This window comes from Rattus norvegicus, chromosome 1 (genome assembly GCF_036323735.1).
Source record: "Rattus norvegicus strain BN/NHsdMcwi chromosome 1, GRCr8, whole genome shotgun sequence".
Taxonomy (NCBI): Eukaryota; Metazoa; Chordata; class Mammalia; order Rodentia; family Muridae; genus Rattus; species Rattus norvegicus.
The window spans coordinates 106758226-106776556 of NC_086019.1; the positions used below are offsets into that span (position 1 = coordinate 106758226).

Consider the following 18331-nt stretch of genomic DNA (forward strand, 5'->3'; position numbering starts at 1 on the left):
GCACACATTTCACTGCCACCCTCTCCTCCCCTGATCGGTGGGCTGACCTGTCCTGACGGAGCTGGCACGTGGTCTTTAGGATGTCTACCACGCCCTCACGTCGCAGCTGCTGGCAGCAGATGCTGGTGGCGATGAAGCACCCGGTTCTCCCAATCCCTGCACTGAGGGCCAATGGGATGATGGGGTGAGGGACAAGGCAGCCCAGGAATGGGGGTGGCCCTGCCCCAGTGGGTGGCCAGGAGAACCTACCTGCAGTGAACAATGATCGGGGAACAGTGGGGTCCCTCTTGCTGGGCTGCCTCCTCCACCTCCCGTACCAGGTGCAGGAGTGGGGGTGCCCGGTCGGGGGTCTTCTGGTCAGGCCAGGATGTGAACCAGTAATGCTTCAAGCCTCTCTCTTCAGTCCCTCTCTGCCCAGGAGAGAAAGAGAGAGAGTCCCCCCCCCCACCCCCAGACACATGTGAATGCTTTCAGACCTAATTGATCCAAAGATGGAGATGGGAAGGGAGGAAAGGTAGGGGAGAGTAGGGATCCTTAGTCCCCCATCTACCTTATTGCTTAATGGCACAAGACCAATCAGTGTGCACGTGTGTGTGCAGGTGACGTTGACCTCTAAACTCTAAAATCATCCAAGAGAGGCAAAGGCCCTCTTCTCTAATTTATTACTGTCTGAAAGTTCCTTATCCTGCCAGATGTTCCAGGTATCCCTTAGTCACATGACCAAGAGCACAGGCACCATGACTGCCCACCCCATTGTCCTCATTAGCCGTTGCTAGCCTCCTCTTTGCTTTATCATCCCAGGGTGGGAAGATCCAACCTTCCTCCTCCCTGACTGCCAATGACCCATGGTATCAAAACTGTCTGCCCCCCAACACAGATCTGGACACTGCACTGTGTTTAAGACCTTTTGCTGTCTGGGTCTAATGGTTCAGGCCTATGATTCTAGTTATTTGGAAGCCTGAGGCAGGGAGAGCACAATCTCAAGGCCTGTATGGTCTGCAGAGCAAGTTCCAGGCCAGCCTTGGAAACTTGGTGAGACTGTCTCGACTGTCTCAAAAGGAAGAAAACAGTCAAAAGGGTTGGGGATGTAGTTCAACGAGAGAGAGAGAGAGAGAGAGAGAGAGAGAGAGAGAGAGAGAGAGAGAGAGAGAGAGAGAGAGAGTGTGTGAGTGTATGTGTGTGTTCTGGCCTTGTGTGAGTGAGGACCTGGGTTAAATCTCTAATCCCACACCAAACCAAGAAACCCTTCATGTGGGCTGAATGCGGTGGCTTCCTCCCCCAACTTTGTATGTTGAGACCTCCTTTCTGCCTTGGGAGAATCTGAAGATGGGTCAGGAGTCCACCCCTTCAGATGTGATTCATACCCTTAGATTAGAGACCCCAGGAAGTAAGGACACAATCTAGGAAATGAGCACGAGTGTGTGCTGCCCATGTAGCTGTGCCTTCTGTGTGCTAGAAGAGCCCACTCCGGTCACCCCTCACCAATCCCCCAGCACCCCATACAGCACTTCCTGGAAGCAGCCTCCACCACAGATAAGCCACTCAGCAGACTGTCCTTCTGTAGCCTTGCCTATCTCTAGTCGGTGTTTACCACCTTACGGGTGCTCCTTGAAGGGAGAGTCCAGGACGCGGTTATGCCCCCCCCCACTACCCAACCCAGAACCACAGAGCAGGTGCTCAGAAGCACCCTCAAACCGCGAGATGTCCTGTCTCTTCTCTAGCCTGTCTCATAGCCTCTCTATTTGGAAGATGGTTCCTCATGTCCTTGAGTTACTCTGCTGTGACAGTGACCACAGCACTTGCCCCTCACTCCCTGGCCTTCGGGGTTTCCAGGAAGTCTTGGCGTTAGATGGTCACGTGGACAGTGTCCACTTGACAGCACAGGGCTAACACGCCCTGGTGCCTTGTCCAGCACTGTATCCAGTGAGAGACAGGGCAGCTCAGAGGCACAAACGTCAGGCCCTGAGCTCTTTTCTGTGGCTGAACCCTATGGCATCAGGGTCAGGCTGTTTCTGAATGGGGCATCAGCTTCCTGGTGCTTGACTTAACTTCTCTACCTTTCTGGGCTATCACAGGGGACTCCACCCTCCACAAACACATCCTATCACTTCTCCAAACTCAGAACCTTCTGATGTACCAAAGGAACATCTCTCCTCTTCTGCTTATCCCGGAAGCAGCACAACCTTGCAGCCAGAGGACACTGTCCTCCGCTCTTCTGAGCTGCTTCATGCTGCTCAGATTTTGTGTGCTTTCCTTTTTCCTGCCATTCCTGTAACCATAACCATGTGCCCCGAAGCAGCAAGGAGTGCCTGCCCTCTGCTGGTGGACATTTGGGGTGCATCAGATCGGAAGCCAGCACCCCAGGGGAAGGGACATCACTGTCACTCAGTCATAAGGAACTCTCAGTTAGGTAAGGACGACGCTGGGAGCCCTCGAAGCCTCCTTGCCCAGGTGGTTCTGGACTTGAGAAGGGGTGAAGAGGAGCTGCTATGGTCAGCAGTGCACAGCAAGAGCTCAGTGCACACTCGTGCAAGGTGTGCAAAGTGCAGCCGAGGTTCTCTTAGTGTCTGAGTCTGTTGACCCCTGCTTACCAGTAAGTCCTGGGAGTGCTGTGGGCCCACAGGTCACCTACAGTAGGCCTCTCAGTACTGTTTTCAGTGGGGGGTCTCAACTAAGCCTCCCCGACAGCCCTTCTCTGTCTAGGTCCAGGTCTCACCCTGAGGGAGATAAGTCGCAGCCGGTAGTCCTCTGTGTGGATGACTTTCTGCACAGTGATCTCTACGCCATCGTGGACGACCTGCTCTTCTGGCCAATATTCCGTGCACTTCTGCAAGGACCAAGATCAGGCTGGGTTACAGTCCTATTCCTCTTCCACATCCCTTCCTGCTCCACTGGGGCCAGCAGACAGGTATACAAGGACAACAGACTTCGGTTTAGAGGTCTGTGGTTGAAACCTCGATTTCATAACCTGTGGCCTTCTCCTCATTTCTGAGCCCCAGTTTCCCCATTTGAAAATGGTTGGGGATTTAGCTCAGTGGTAGAGCGCTTGCCTAGAAAGCGCAAGGCCCTGGGTTCGGGCCCCAGCTCCGAAAAAAGAAAAAAGAACAAAAAAAAAAAAAAAAAGAAAGAAAAAGGAAAATGGTACCCTTTTATAGGACTTTGTGTGTGTCAGTGTGTGAGTGTGTGTGTGAGTGTGCATGAGTGTGTGTGTGTGAAGGTGTGTATGAATGTGTGTGTGAGTGTGTGTGAGTATGTGTGAGTGTGTGTGAGTGTGTGTGAGTGTGGGTGTGAGTGTGTGTGAGTGTGTATGTGTGTGTGTGAGTGTGTATATGTGAGTGTGTGTGAGTGAGTGTGTGTGTGAGTGTGTGTGAGAGTGTGTGTGAGTGAGTGTGTGTGTGTGAGTGTGTGTGAGTGTTTGTGTGCCTATATGTGGAGGTCAGAGTTAAACTCAAGTGTGAGTGTAGTTCCTCATAGGCAGTCCACCTTGGTTTTTAGGACAGGATCTCCCGGAACTCGCTAAGTAACTAGACTGGCTGTCCAGTGAGCTCCAGATCTGCCCATTTCCTGGCTTCCTGAGCACTGAGAATACAACTGCATGCACCACATCTGGACTCATTTACATGGGATAAAGCTCAGGTCCTCAACTGAGAGCTCTCTTCAACCTCTCTCTGAGGGGTATTTTCTTCCTTCCTTCCTTCCTTCCTTCCTTCCTTCCTTCCTTCCTTCCTTCCTTCCTTTCTTTCTTTCTTTTTTTTTTAAGTGGAGATTTCAATTAAAGGAGCCTACTCATCGTGAACTTGCACATCAGTGGCAGACTGGGAGGCAGCAGAAGATCATGGCTGAAATCATGGCTACTGGACCGGGTGGGTGGGACGGCTCCAGCCCTGTTCAGCTTTGTGCTGCCTTGAGTGTATACCTTAGCTCTCAACACCTCTCATTTCCTTGTGTGGACAGTTGAGTGCATGCCAGGCTCACAGGATCCTCAGAAGGATTAATATGCAAATGAGATGCTTCACATGGGGCACAAAGCAAGGAGCAAGGAGCAGTGGCACGGGGTCCCTACCTCGTTCATCTCCTCGATGTTGGTGATCATGACGATGATGGGTGTGCGCTCCTGCCACACCATGCGCCAGAAGTCGGCCACAGTGCTGACGATGGGTCCCTGGGTGGCGATGTACACCTTCTCCTCCCCATTGTAGCCCTGCAACCACCCAAGTCCAGCCCAGTCAGGTCAGGGTCGGAGGCGGCACTCCCGGGGCCCCATCCCACACTCAGGCTCCTCTTAGGACTTGTAGGAGCCACACTTGCTTGGGGGACAAGTCTGAAGGATAGATCTCATCAGCTCATGCCTCTCCTTTAGTGGAGGACTCTTGGGGGTGGAGCTACATACCCGGATGTAGTTGGCATTGATGTAGGAACTCAGAGGATCTTCAGGGTCTGGTGACGTCAGACGTACCCTGCTGTGAGGATCTGTGGTGGGAGACAGGTGAGGGTGTGAGCTGGGCCCAACCTCCTCCTCCACAGCACCCACATTTCTTCAGTATGTGCTGTCTCGGAATGTCGTGAAGAGTCACTCCCTGATGCCTTATAAGGCATTCATCTTATAAGGATGAAAGGAGTTAACAGGGGCTGGTGAGGTGGCTCAGAGGGTAAAGATGCTTGCTGCCAAGCCTGACAACTTGAGTTGGGTCCCTGGCACCCTTGTGCTGGAGGAGAGAACTGAATCTCACAGGTTGTCCTCAGACCTCCCCAAGTGTGCCCCATACACTTATATGCATGTGCTTATAAAATAAATAAATAATAGTAGAAAGAGAGCTAAAAGGAAAAACCCATAGCCCCTGGCCCAAGAGCAGCACCTGACAGCATATGGCAAATGCTATGTAACAAACATAGCTGTCGTGATCATGAGGGTCCAGCAGACCATGGGGATGGAGAAGAACCTGGAGCTGTTGAGGCAGTGATGGAGGTGGTGGGTGTCCGCCTCTCATTTCCATCTCTGCCTAGGTCGTGGCGGGGTGATAAGGGTGTGGACAGTTCTTGTCGAGAGCGCATAGAAGTGGTTCAGGGGAGGGGAGGAGTAAGAGTAGGCAGGAGGGGGGCTTCTGCATGGCCAACAGAAGAGAGTGCTCAAGCAGACAGCTCTGCTTAGACTGTCTTGGTTTCGCCTATCCAGGTTAAGGTGCTGGAAGGACAGTTGTGGGCGCTGTCCTCTCTGGCAATCAGAGAGTCACTGTGGTGGCAGTCACGACTGCAGGTTCACACCAGCTCTGCTTATGCTATGTTTGTGAGAAAAGCCTTCTAGATCAACGAGAGATGAATAATCCCTGCCTCAAAGGTAGCATAGCATTGGGTAGGAAGAGAGCTCTGGGGCTGAGGGACAGAGGTGACCGGGACTGGCACAGGGTGGTTGTGGCACCTTTTAGGGGTTGAAGGACCAGGAAGAAAAACAGCAAACATGTTGTCTGACCAAGTGCACAGGCCAAGGCTGAGGCTGGTGAGAGATAAAGCTGGAGAGGAGCCAGATGCCAGACAGTGTCACATACCAGGCTAGAGAGGGTGACATTGACTGTGTTTAAGGAAGAAGGGGACACGGTTAGATTTCTGCTCTGCCTCACTGTGAGAGAGAGGCAAGAAGGAGAAAAAGCTCAAGTCAGGATATGACTGCCGCAATCCGGTAAGTGTCAAGGTCACAGGCTGTCCTGCCCGTTGTCTCTCCCAGAGATGTTTATGCCAGTGCACCCTATGTAAATGGTGCTCATTAAAAGTGGACAATATGGAAGACTGAACACTCACAAAATCACTTGATAGTAAGGATGGGAGGGAGGGGGCTGGATCCGAGGGAGTCATCCACCTTTTCATTCAAGAAGAACCAGAGTGTCTCCCAGTTGCTTGCAGTCCTTTTGGGGCTTGAGGTACTAAGGGGCAGCATTGTGACCCTGAATTTTGATCTTCGCATGGGTTGCTGATGTGGCGCTTACCCTGGGACTGTTTATAGAGCTGTTTCGTTTGCTGGACACCAAGCTCTGTGTGCAGCATCCAAATTCTCAGTCCCTGGGATGGGCCTCAGGAAATGTGTGTGATCAGTGGCAGAATAAATCTCAGGGTGTCCCTGATCACAGAGGCTGCCTCTGATGGGCCTTCCATGTTCTTTGTCCCTACCCCCCACTCCTGGTCCAGTTTCTTAAGGTTCAGGGTCAGTTCTGCCTGGCTGTACCACATTCTATGTTGAGTGTGGGAACCTGGAGGTTCGGGGTATGGTTGGAGGAGGTGGGAGCCCGTCAACGATCTAGCAGGACCACACAGAGTATGGCTAGCTCCATTCTAAGGAGCAAAGCAAAATGCTGGGTCCTGGGGTAGCCAGGCTGTTGCCTGCAGGAAGAAGAGGAACAGGGAGGATAAGTTGAGAAGAGAGGTGAGTGAGCAGCCCAAATAAGGCATCCTGGCCTTAAATGGTGCTTTGTTTAAACGTAACTACCTAGAGACTGTGTAACCATAGCAACCACAAGTCGATATTTTAAAAGTTAAAAATAAGTCATGACATCTTACATGCTGTTGGAGATGCTGATGGCTTTTTAAGGGCTCACTACTCCACACACTGGGTTGAGTAGGTTTTTGGGGGGCTCATTTCCAATAAGCCACCCCTTCCCTTATGAGGTAGCCCCCCAGAGGGTCTTGATGAAAATGACCTGACAATGGCATCATGGGGTAGAATGGGAATGGTAGGTCGCCAGGTCTAAGTACTTCCGAAGGAGACAAGCCCTGCTCAGGCCTTACAGGGGCATCACTAGGTAGCCTGCCTCACTTGGATACACCCCATGATAGACAGATCACTACAGAATAGCCTCACTTGATACACCCCATGATAGATCACTACAGAATAGCTTTACTTGATACATCCCATGATAGACAGATCACTACAGAATAGCCTTACTTGATACATATCATGATAGACAGATCACTACAGGATAGCCTCACTTGATACACCCCATGATAGATCACTACAGAATAGCCTCACTTGATACACCCCATGATAGACAGATCACTACAGGATAGCTTCACTTGGATACACCCCATGATAGACAGATCACTACAGGATAGCTTCACTTGGATACACCCCATGATAGACAGATCACTACAGGATGACAGCACCTCATTCCCTTTGGACTTGTTAGAGGACTGACAGTCAGGTCATACAGGACACAGGTAGTCATAGAAGCCCAGGTTTAAAGCCTTGGTTTACTAGCTGTGTGGTTTGACGTGGAAGAAGCCACTTACCTTCTCTGAATGAACCATGAATGTTTTCTTAAACTATGATATACCCTCTCAGAAGGGAAAGGCCATGCACACGTTTCACTGCTTCAGAGCCACCCTTTTTGTAAGTGCTTCTACTCTTGTACTCTATGCCACTGACCAGGAAGGGCAAGGGTCCAGGGACAGAAGGTGAAGACGTCCCTGCTCATTCCCTTCCCTTTCCTGGTTGTCCCAGCCTCCACTCTATCTCCTGTGATGATCATTCATCATCCCCAGGGGCCCTGGACTTGAGGAGGTCCTTCCCAGATGACAGGACCCCGCTTCTCTCCCCACCCTGGGGCAACAGGTACTCACTGGGAAGGATGGTTTTGTACCGATTCTTCCGTACCAGCCCTGGGATGTCATATTCTTTTGGATCCACAAAGTTCATGGGGATTTCCTAGAATAGGAAGACATGGGGCTGTGAGCAGCTTCAGGATGGTCTTCCCAGAGGTTCCAAATTCAGAGGCTGCTTGCCTCCGAATGCCAGTGCAGGGACCGTCATGAGTTCATGCATTCATTTGACAAGCATTTCCTACCAAGTGAGTTAGCACACACACCCATTTAGAATAGTTACTGGCATATGCCAAGGGCATAAAATAAATAGCACGGCAGTTGTCTATTGAGGGCCAGCCTGGTTTGTGATAGACGTTCAATAAAAGGCCAAGAGAAAACAACAAGACAAAAAGCGACCTTGCCAGCCACCACCTCCTTCCCTGCTCTCTTTGCAGCAGCCAGTCAGGTAGCTCTGGGGACGTGTATCCCTGCTGTCTGTCACCTTCTCCTTGGACTTTTGCTTGTGATGTTCACTTTATTTAATAATATTTGCCCACCTTCATCGCCTCCGCACATCTATCTGAGGTCACTTCCTTTAGGAACCCTCCCCGATTGCCTAGTAAAAAGAGCTTGCTTCTCCATCCCTTAAGGCCATTTGTCCCTTGGAAGCAGCTCTGTGTCTGATAGACACCCTGGTGTGTGAAGCCTCTCTGGACCCAGCCTCCCTCTCTTGTCTCTTTTCCTATTTCCCCTTACACTGGCTGAACCCGGAGCCTTGTGCATGCTGGGCAAGTACCCAGCTACTGAGCTAAGACCCCAGCTCTCTTGCTCCCCTACCCTTTTAAATTTTGGGGCAGAGGCTCAGCAAGTGGCTTACTACTAATAAACTCATGTAGTCCAGGTAGACCTTGAACTCGTGATCTTCACGACTTGGCTTTCTTTTTTCTTGATTTTCCATTCCATGCCTCCCTCCTCTGCCCTGCAGACCCATGCGGGTCTATGTTCATGGTGTCGTACTTGCTGAGCAAACCAGTTTTAGCCCTGTACCTCCAAACTGGCTCTAACTCTTAGGTTCACCCCCAACTCCATCCCCTCACTGATGGCCGGTGGGATGCCTGCCCAGGGATGCCTCCCTGTGCAGTTTCTTCTAATCTGTCTCTGGATACACTATACAGTCTTTGTACAATGCAGATAATGGCACCTTCCTAGGGTTCTTGTTAGAATTAAAAGAAATAATAATTTAAAAAAACCCTCACCACACACATGTGCAGAAGTGCACGGAGTGGGCAAGCAGCCCGTGTTCCTTCCTCCTTGACAAAAATGGATGGTATCCATTGAGGAGGAAGGACCATGGAGGACTCTTTTCATGGGAAGAGGTGGGAGCCGAGAGTGGGAGCGGAGGCTGGGTGGTGGAGGTGGGAATAATGTGAGGAAGGTCAGAGTCCCCTGGCCTGGAAGTGGACAGTGCCTGATGGTGTGGAGCACAAGGCTGGAGAAGAAAACTGGGGTCCGGCACTTTCCTGCAGGTGGAGCCTGGAGCACTGAGCCCATGTGGCACAGGGAATGAACTACCTTACTAGTGAGTCTGATGGGAAAGTGGGCTTTGGGGCCTCAGTCCCTCCATTCTCACTCCTGGGTTCTCTTATTAACTATGGGGTGCAGACCCATGGGGCAAGGCCAAGACTCCCATGGCAGTAGAGTTTGCTATTTCTGAGGCTTTGCATCAAAAGCATACTCTTGTCTCATTCTGCCGAGGCTTGCTTCAAACTTACTTTTTGGTAACAACACAGGCCACTCTTTCTTATGGCTGAACTCTTAGATGATTACGCACTCCAGGCAGGGGATCAGGACTGTTATTTACTGGACTCTTCTAGATCTAGCACATGTTGGCCAGAAGTTGGGAAAGGAGTTAGGGCCCAAGCTTTAAACCAGGGGAGAAGAGGGGAGATCCAGGGACATGGGGAGACTCATCCCTGAAAATGGAGGCAGGGGAGGGGGGGAAGATGGGAGAGTGCGAAAACAAAATATTCTTTTCCAATGGGCCTTGACCCAGTTTTGTCTATGCTGCAAGGCACAGGCTCTACCACTGAGCCACACTACCAGGAGGTTGTTGATTTCTATAGCTTCCAAAGCACGGTCCTTGCAACAGATCCGGAAGTATCACTGTTTGCCTGCCACATGGTATTGTCCCCTTTAACTCCTGCAAGGACCCTCCCTGCTAAGTGCCACTGTCTGCCTGACGTTTGGTATCATCTCCCTCACTCCTGCCATTTGTCTGACTTTCCAGGTGAGGACATTAGGTCTCAGGGTGAGAGCTTTCACAGGGGAGATGATGACAAGGAGATGTTAGTCTATCCCATGTTTGGGACTGTACACTCAAGCACTGACTGGCCAGGGGGTGGACCACTGCGTGTACAAAGGGTGGGTGGCCACTTGGAGGGACTCACAAAGAATTCCGCCTGCAGCAAGAAAGGGTCCAGGGCCTTTTCGTGCAGCTCCTCTGCCCGGAGGACACGGGAGGCACTGAGCAGGTATTCATGGGCTGACTCCTCTCGTGGGGACACCAGGTAGCCAAAGCCCTCCTCATTGCAGCCAGGAGTACACATGTCCAGGGTCAAGGAGACATTGGAGCCCCTCCTGCAAGGGTCATAGAAGAGGAGAAGGAGAAAGGTGGTAGGTCAGTGGAGAGCAGGGTGGGCTCCAGAAAGTGGGATGTGACAAGAACCTGTCCTAAGAACCCTACAGCTCTGCCTACACCCCTGTCTTCCCTTTCCCACAGTGGGGTGGAGGCCTCTGTTCCAAAAGCTTCGCCCCCAAACTGTCCCTAATGGCCCTCCCCTGGACTCTGTTGAGGAAGGAGATTCACAGGGGAGAGATCTAAAGTGAGGCTCAAGCGTAAAGCTTCAGACCTCTGTAGTACAGTTCTAGAATGAGGCTGTCATGGGGTCAAGTGCGTCTCAGCTAAGAGAGGCCAGGACCCTCTGCATCCAGGGGAGGAGGGAGCCCAAGGGCAGCCAGCAGTAGCAAAGATGTATATGCTGGACCAACTCCAGGGAGGATCCTCATTACATAAGAAGGGACACTGAGTTTCAGGGGGCACTAACTGTCTGGGCTTTCACCACGAGGAAGTGGCTGAGCTGAGAAGTATTGTCTAGGTTTTCTGAGTTCTTATCAAGTATTTTTTTTTTATGACAACCTGTGGATATCTCAAACCGGATATGAGTTAGCTTACTTAGCTCTAGACAGAGGGTGTCATTCTCTCCCAAAGCATGCTTATGAAGTCCTATGGGGCACTCAAGGGAAGTAGGATTTTCATGCCCAGGAGGTTTTTTGGGAAACACTATCTACTATCTCGTTGTCACCTTACAAGTTACAAGGAACACAGGTAAGTCAAAACTTAAGGAATCGTAAGTTAAAAATGCAAGGAAACTAACCCTGACTTCCTCAAGTCAAGGAGAGTATGGGTGAGCATACGTGCACACCTGAACACGCCTGTGTGTACATGGGAAGGAACTGTGTTATTATTACTATTTGAATTCATCTTGAGGTACCCTGATCAGCATCCACTACTGGAAAAGTACTACATGCTAAGCTGTGAGGATAGCCCTGTCCTCTACACCAGGAGTTAGGCATCTACCCTCTAAAGGGAGCTGAGGGTTTGCGATCCCAGGCCCACCCTTCCCCTACCCCTCCCACCTCTCCTGCAGACCCATGGACTTGACAGTCAACGAGGTGGGATCAGCCTCAGGCTTGATGTCCATCACACAGTCAAACACGGGTGTCTCCGGCACTGCGTCCAGGTCCAGAAAGTCATCCTCTACCTTCTCCTCCATCCACTCTGAGTAAGTGAAGGAGGGCTGCCGGCTCACTGATTGTCGTCTGTCCTCTGGGGGCAGTGGGACAGGTGGCTCTGGGGGTGTCTTGAGAAGGTGCCACACCTGGTTGGGAGCACACAGCATCATGGATCTGGGATAGTGCTCGCCGCTCTCTGGGCTCATGGGGTATCTCATGGGATTGAGCTCTCTGATGCTACAAGATTTGAAGCAATGACATTCTTCTAGCTCCTACATGTCAGGTCCCCCCTGCACCACCCCTCATCACCAGTTTCTTGTGATCTTAATCCTTCTGGGTGGGGCCTGGGGTTATTTCTGCCTCTGCCCTTTCTCTCAGCCCCGCTCACTTCTAGAAAGGAGCCTCCGATTTAAGGAGAGGTGAACTGGCTGAAGGAGACGAGCTCATCTTTGGGCCTCATTCAGCATCTGGGTCATCCTGCCTATGGATCAGTTGGAGCTGGTGGGAAGTGGGACCTGATTGGGGCGGAGGGGATGGTGCTGAGGCTGAGGACAGAGGCACCTTACCAGGGTGGTGATGATGCCCAGGCTCACAGTCAGAGAGACTAACAGCAGACTTGGTGTCCCCCAGGTCCCAGAACCTAGCCAGGCCTGGAGGACATCAGACAAATTGGTCAGTGTACCGAGAGACTGGAGAAGGCAGTATTCTTATCTATTACCCCATCCTGGGTCTGAGTGGGATGACCCCAGAAGGCCTTTGGGTTCTCAGAAGCATCTCTTGAACTCAGATAGCCCAACCAGGTATTGTGAGGGTAGGATGGGAGCCCCAGCTTCACCCACTCCATCCCACTGTCCAAGGGGTCCCCCAGAGTTTACTCACTGCAGGTCCCAGGTGGTTCAACACGGTGAGCGAGGAGAAGATGAGGTCTGTGGTGGTCTGCAGCCAGGAGTGGCCATGGCCACTGAGCCAGAGCACCCCACAGGCAAGCTGGGGCAGTCGGGGGCGCAGACTGAGTGGACAGCTGCACCCCTTTGCCCCTATATTGCCCTGCAGAGCTCACCTTCAGCCCCCAGGAAGCTCCTGAGCCTCTCAGACTGGGCAGTGGAGGGAGAGGTGGTGTACCCAGAGGAGGCCTCAGCAGTCTTCAGGAGAAAAGCTAATCACAGGCGACTGAGACATCCCTCCCCACAAAAGACCCCACAGGTACACATAGAAAGGAAGTCTTCCAGAAAGGCCTCCTTAGACAGGAGGTCTTCAGAGAGACCCAGGATACCTGTCTTTTTATTTATGGGTTAGGGTAGGCAGGATACGAGGAAATTAATTCCTGAGACTGTAGTTCAGAACTCCAGTCTTCCCTTCGTTCCAGTCATGAAGACTTGAAGTAACGGAGGCCACCAGAAAGGCCCTCATCCCTCAACATCCCCAGGCAGCCATCTTTGGGAGAAGGAGAAGGCTATCTCTCAACCCACCCTCTCTTCAGGCCCTGGTGAGACCCGTGACATCCTTACCAGTAACTGAGAGGCAGCAAACAGGCACAGGCTGCTTCTGACTGTGAGGGAGTGGCTCCCGGCACCTTGAGGTGGCAGCTTCTGAGCTGGCTCAGAGGGCGGTGAGGGTGGCGGGGGTGGCAGCTCTCTCTGCTTGCTGGGGAGTCCTTCGCCCTCGTCCAGACCTCCCATCTCTACTGGCTGGGGCAGACCTGCGGAAGGTGGGAAAGGAGGGTTTGGCCACTTGGCTCTGTCTGAGCTCAGGGCTCTGTGGATGTATGGTGGTCTAGCCCCTACTGGGGTTGCAGCTTTCCTCTCAGTCAGAGAGGCTCCACTTCCAGCAGTCACCCTCGATTAGCAAAGCAATATTCACCTACCTTCGTCAGAAAGAGCTATGTGTGGGTGGACAAATTATTTCTCTTTTATTTCTGCAGTAAGAGAGTTAAAATGGCAGGGGGGTTTTCAGAGTTAATACCATTCTATTTACGCAGCTTCATTCTTTTCCATTTCTTAAGGAAACAAAAACAACTACCTCAAACTCAATTAAAAAAGCAAGGAGGTGTGTGGGGGGGAGGGGGAGAAAGAATACGGCATAAGCAGGCCGTGACCCTGAACAACCCGCCCACTCTCGCTCTCAGAATTTTGTCTTTTGTGATATGTGCTCCAAGTGGGGCTGGAAGACTGAAATCCTGGGGTGGTTATGACTGTGCAACTCCCCCACCTTGAGACCCCCACGCCAATCGGATCAGGAAGCAGAAGTCAGAGCACTATGGAAGAAAATGTTGGTGAGAAGAATAGATAATGGCTATCTGGCATCTAGTACTGGTATGACTGCAATTGGTATAGCCTAGGGTACTTGTTCTTTGAACCTCAGTTTCCCCATCTGAGAAATGGGGCTGTGTCCAACATTTTAGCCTTTCTCTTTTAGGACAATTTATTATTATTATTATTATTATTATTATTATTATTATTATTATTATTAAACTTGTTTATTTAATATACATGAGTACACTGTAGCTATCCTCAGATAGACCAGAAGAAGGATCAGATCCCACTACAGATGGTTGTGAGTCACCATGTGGTTGCTGGGAATTGAACTCAGGACCTCTGGAAGAGCAGTCAGTGCTCTTAACCTCTGAGCCATCTCTCCAGCCCCCTGTAATTATTATTTTTAATATGCATAGGTGTATGTGTCTGAATGTGGGTATGTGCAGGGGCCAAGGAAGCCAGAGGCATTGGACTCCCTGGAACTGGAGTTACAGATGGTGGTGAGCTTGCTGACATGGGTGCTGGGAATGATCTTGAGTCCTCTGGAGGAGCAGCAAGTGTTTTTAACCACAGAGCCATCGCGCCCTATCCCTACTAACTGAGAGTATTCATGCACATGCCCTAGTGAACGGATGGCTCTCTGAGGCAGAGTCTCTCACTTCCCCGTGATGTGCTGTAGGTTCTCCCAGCTAATCCTCCTTCCTGCCCTTCTCCCATCTCCCCTTAGAAATGCTGGGATTTCAGAAGCCATTTGAAATCTTTTCACTTTTTCTATATGGGCTCTGGGATTGAACTCAGGCTGTTAGATTTACATAGTCATCCTCCTGGCTCCATTTTCTTCCTTTCCCCTCTGTCTCAGTCAGGGTTTCTATTTCTACACAAAACATCATGACCAAGAAGCAAGTTGGGGAGGGAAGGGTTTATTCAGCTTACACTTCCACATTGCTGTTCATCACCAAAGGAAGTCAGGACTGGAACTCAAGCAGGTCAGGAAGCAGGAGCTCATGCAGAGGCCATGGAAGGATGTTACTTACTGGCTTGCTTCCCCTGGCTTGCTGGGCTTGCTCTCTTATAGAACCCAAGACCACCAGCCCAGGGATGGCAACACCCACAATGGGCTGGGCCCTCCCACCTTGATCACTAGTTGAGAAAATGCCTTATAGCTGGGTCTCATGGAGGCATTTCCTCAACTGAAGTTCCCTTCTCTGTGATAATTCCAGCTTGTGACAATTCACAAAACTACAAAACCAGTCAGTACACTCCTGCTTGCTTCCTTCTTTCCTTCCTTGAGGCATCATGAAATCCAGGCTGACCTCAAACTCACTGTGTAGCTGAGGATGATCTTGAACTTATGATCAACGTCCTTCCCTGAGCCCCCACCCTGCCTCCCGGAAGGCCGTGCTTTCAGGTTTGCACCATCACGCTTGGTTTACGTGGTGCTGGGGACCACACTCAAGGCCTGGTTACGCGCAAGGCAACCGCTTTACTGATTATACTACGTCTTCATCCCACCCTTGCTTCTCTTACTGAGCCTCGACGCCCTATCAGGGGCAGCACGGGCTGTCACCAAGTGCTCTGAGTGCTTCTGCCTGTGCCTGCAGGGCGGCACTCCGTCCTGATTCTGAAGGTCGCTTTTTCATCAAGGCTATTCAAAAAAATGGTCTCACCTCTAACATGCTGGCTTAGATCCGAGCATCCTGCTATGGTGTGGGGAACCAGGAACAGCATCCTCACTGGGTTCCAGATGCTGGAGATTTCCATCTGAACTCAGGTCAGCATCCCAACCAAAAGAGCCCGACAGAGTGGATGTGCCCATCTGGGCAGGACAATTGGGATGGGGCTGTCTACACATCACTACCCATGTGGACTTGCATGTGGACGTCTGTTGGCTGACAACAGAAGCGTGTGAAGCCAACACAGTTGCACATGTGTCATTCACTCAATATTACCAAGCTTCTCATCAGACTTAGATGCTCAGGGTTGTGCAAGAAACAAGGGCCTTGTTAAAACCACAGGCTCCGGATGGTTCCTTGATGCTGTGGTCCAGCTGCACCTTTGACGTCCCCAGGTGAGCTGCTGCTGTGCCCATTATTTGCCTACTAATTCCCTCCACCTAGAATATTCCTTCAACACCCTGCTCCCCTCCTTTGCCACTGTCTGTGTCACCTAGGAAACCCCTACTCATCTTGCGGTTGACAATTAAATGTCACCGGAACTAGGTTCTGCCCTGATGTCATTCCTTCATACTACCACCCACCGCAAGATACCTCGGCACGGCTCTGTTCTGGATGCTGGCATACATTGATTCGCTTATTATTCACAGCACACATAGAAGTTGGTACTGCCATCACTCCGCCCCCTTCATTACAAAGGGGAGACGAAGGGCAGAATGGCCAAGAGTTGTGTTTTTTTCCCCTCAAGGTGGCCTGTTGGGTAAATAGAAGAGATGGGTTCGGTTTGAAGCAGTCACTTGGGACTCTGGATACACTACACTCACTATGGTTTGTAAGATGACTCGTAGAATGTCACTGGCTCTATTCACCCTGGGGGCAGAGTGGTACCGGTTTGTTTGTTGGCATTGTAGGCTTTGATACATATCGACTAGATGCGTGCCTGATGGGCAAGTGATATTATTTTACCCTGTTCCTTTTGCTTGTTTGCACGTTTGAGACAGGTGTAGCTCTGGCCGGCCTGGAACTCACGATGTAGATCTCTGAGCTTGAACTCAAAGATAAGCCTGTCTCTCAAGCGAGGGTTTAAAGATGTGCACCATCCTGCCTGCCTCGTGCTCCTCTTTTTCTTCTTTTAATCAATAAGGTGGTGTTCCGGAAGGGGGGGATAATATATGCTTTTCAGAGATGCTATGAAGACTTTAGATTCTATAGATAAAACTTGGCGTGTTTCCTGACACTTTGCGGACACCAGATAAGTGGCAGGTCACACTACAATTCTTGTTATGAAATGAGTGATTGCTAGATCCGTGGGAAAACCAGAACAAATCAATGTGCATAGGTGATGTGTCAGAGCGCTGGTGGGATCCAAGAGGGGAAGGGGTCACAGCTGGTGACTACTGAGTTCAGTTTGATCCTGGGTACAAAGAGGAAAAGCTGCTGCTAGAAGCTGGACAGTGTGGGGAGAGTGTCCTCCTGTGTAGGAGGGTGATTTCTCTAGGGCAATGGACTTAGAAATCATGCACACATTTGATGGTGATGTCATATAGGGAGGGTTGGGAGGGTGCAGGTCAGGGCCACTGGCTTCTCAGCTTAAGCTTCAGCCCTTGAGTCATGTCTCTCCCCCGGGCCTTTTCCTATGAATATGTGTGCACGGCAGCTTCAACTGGAATTTTGTTCTTCTCTGTCTCTACCCTCAGAGGGTAATGACATTGAGCTCACATAGATTGGGGCTTTGTTGCTTTCTTTTAAAAATGGTGGGTTTTCTCTAACCTACACTGTGGCACAGTGCTCATTTTGATATTAAAATGTTTTTCCCCTCCCAAAGTTTTGAATCAAATTTGTGATTCGGGAAGACGGGTGACATTTATCCTGTGGCTTTGCCCTCGGGGTTACATGTGCTCCAGTCTGAGAAGCATGGAATTTGCCTGCAACAAAGTATCATGCAGCCATTATATTATGATTCTGTGGATGAATATTTAATAACAGGGAAAGAGAGTTTGGAAGTCGGGAGTGTGAAAGGCGAGGTTATACACAGTGCCATCTTATTGGCCTTAAGCTGTAAGAAAAAAAATATGCTCAGGAGAACACAGAGCATGCCTGATGAGGAGGGGACAGTGTTGCACACAGATGGCATGACGGTCTGATGTACAGTAAGTGTAAACAGCAGTCTTTGTATACTTATTGAGAAAGGGTGCTTGTGTGTAGCCCTGCTGGCCTAGAACTCTCTGTGTAGACCAGGCTGGCCTTGAACTTGCAGGGATTCACTTGCCTCTGCCTTCCAAGTGCTTAGATCAAAGTCATGTGTCACCATGTCAGTCGTGGGGGGAGGAGAGAACAGGTGATTTTATTTACATATCTTAAATTCCTATCTGTCTGTCTATCTGTCTATCTATCTATCTATCTATCTATCTATCTATCTATCTATCTATCATCTATCTGTCTGTCTATCTGTCTATCATCTATCTGTCTATCTATCTATCTATCTATATATCTATTTATCATCTATCTGTATATCTATCTATCTATCTATCTATCTATCTATCTATCTATCTATCTGTATATCTATTATCTATCATCTATCTGTATATCTATCTGTCTGTCTATTTATCATCTATCTGTATATCTATCATCTATTTATCATCTATCTATCATCTATCTGTATATCTGTCTGTCTGTCTATCTATCTGTCTATCATTTATCATCTATCTGTCTGTCTATCTCTATCTATCTATCTATCTATCTATCTATCTATCTATCTATCTATCTATCATCTATCTATCTGTATATCTGTCTATCTGTCTATCATCTATCTGTCTATATCTATCTATCTATCTATCTATCTATCTATCTATCTATCTATCATCTATCTATCTGTATATCTGTCTGTCTATCTATCTGTCTATCATCTATCTGTCTGTCTATATCTATCTATCTATCTATCTATCTATCTATCTATCTATCTATCTATCTATCTATCTATCTTCTGGCAACATATTTGAAGCAAGTAAGACATTCTTAAAAAGAAATAACAATTCTGAGGTCAGG

At 49.9% G+C, this 18331-nt stretch overlaps 1 protein-coding gene across 12 annotated transcripts in view; it reads right to left on the bottom strand.

Moving 5' to 3' along the window:
* Positions 1 to 18331, bottom strand: part of Ptpn5 (protein tyrosine phosphatase, non-receptor type 5) — a 60474-nt gene that overhangs the window by 1330 nt on the left and 40813 nt on the right. For 11 of the 12 annotated variants that reach the window (XM_039109694.2, XM_039109687.2, XM_063287757.1 and 8 more), the window contains 11 exons: positions 12867 to 13057; positions 12238 to 12345; positions 11925 to 12008; positions 11263 to 11504; positions 10014 to 10203; positions 7606 to 7690; positions 4391 to 4470; positions 4064 to 4201; positions 2717 to 2827; positions 250 to 410; positions 48 to 161 (listed from right to left, as the gene is read on the bottom strand). In XM_039109694.2, the coding sequence (XP_038965622.1) occupies positions 48 to 161; positions 250 to 410; positions 2717 to 2827; positions 4064 to 4201; positions 4391 to 4470; positions 7606 to 7690; positions 10014 to 10203; positions 11263 to 11504; positions 11925 to 12008; positions 12238 to 12345; positions 12867 to 13057 (1504 nt within the window). The remainder of the gene's footprint in view (positions 1 to 47; positions 162 to 249; positions 411 to 2716; positions 2828 to 4063; positions 4202 to 4390; positions 4471 to 7605; positions 7691 to 10013; positions 10204 to 11262; positions 11505 to 11924; positions 12009 to 12237; positions 12346 to 12866; positions 13058 to 18331) is intronic. The other variant, XM_039109699.2, reaches the window with a different exon arrangement.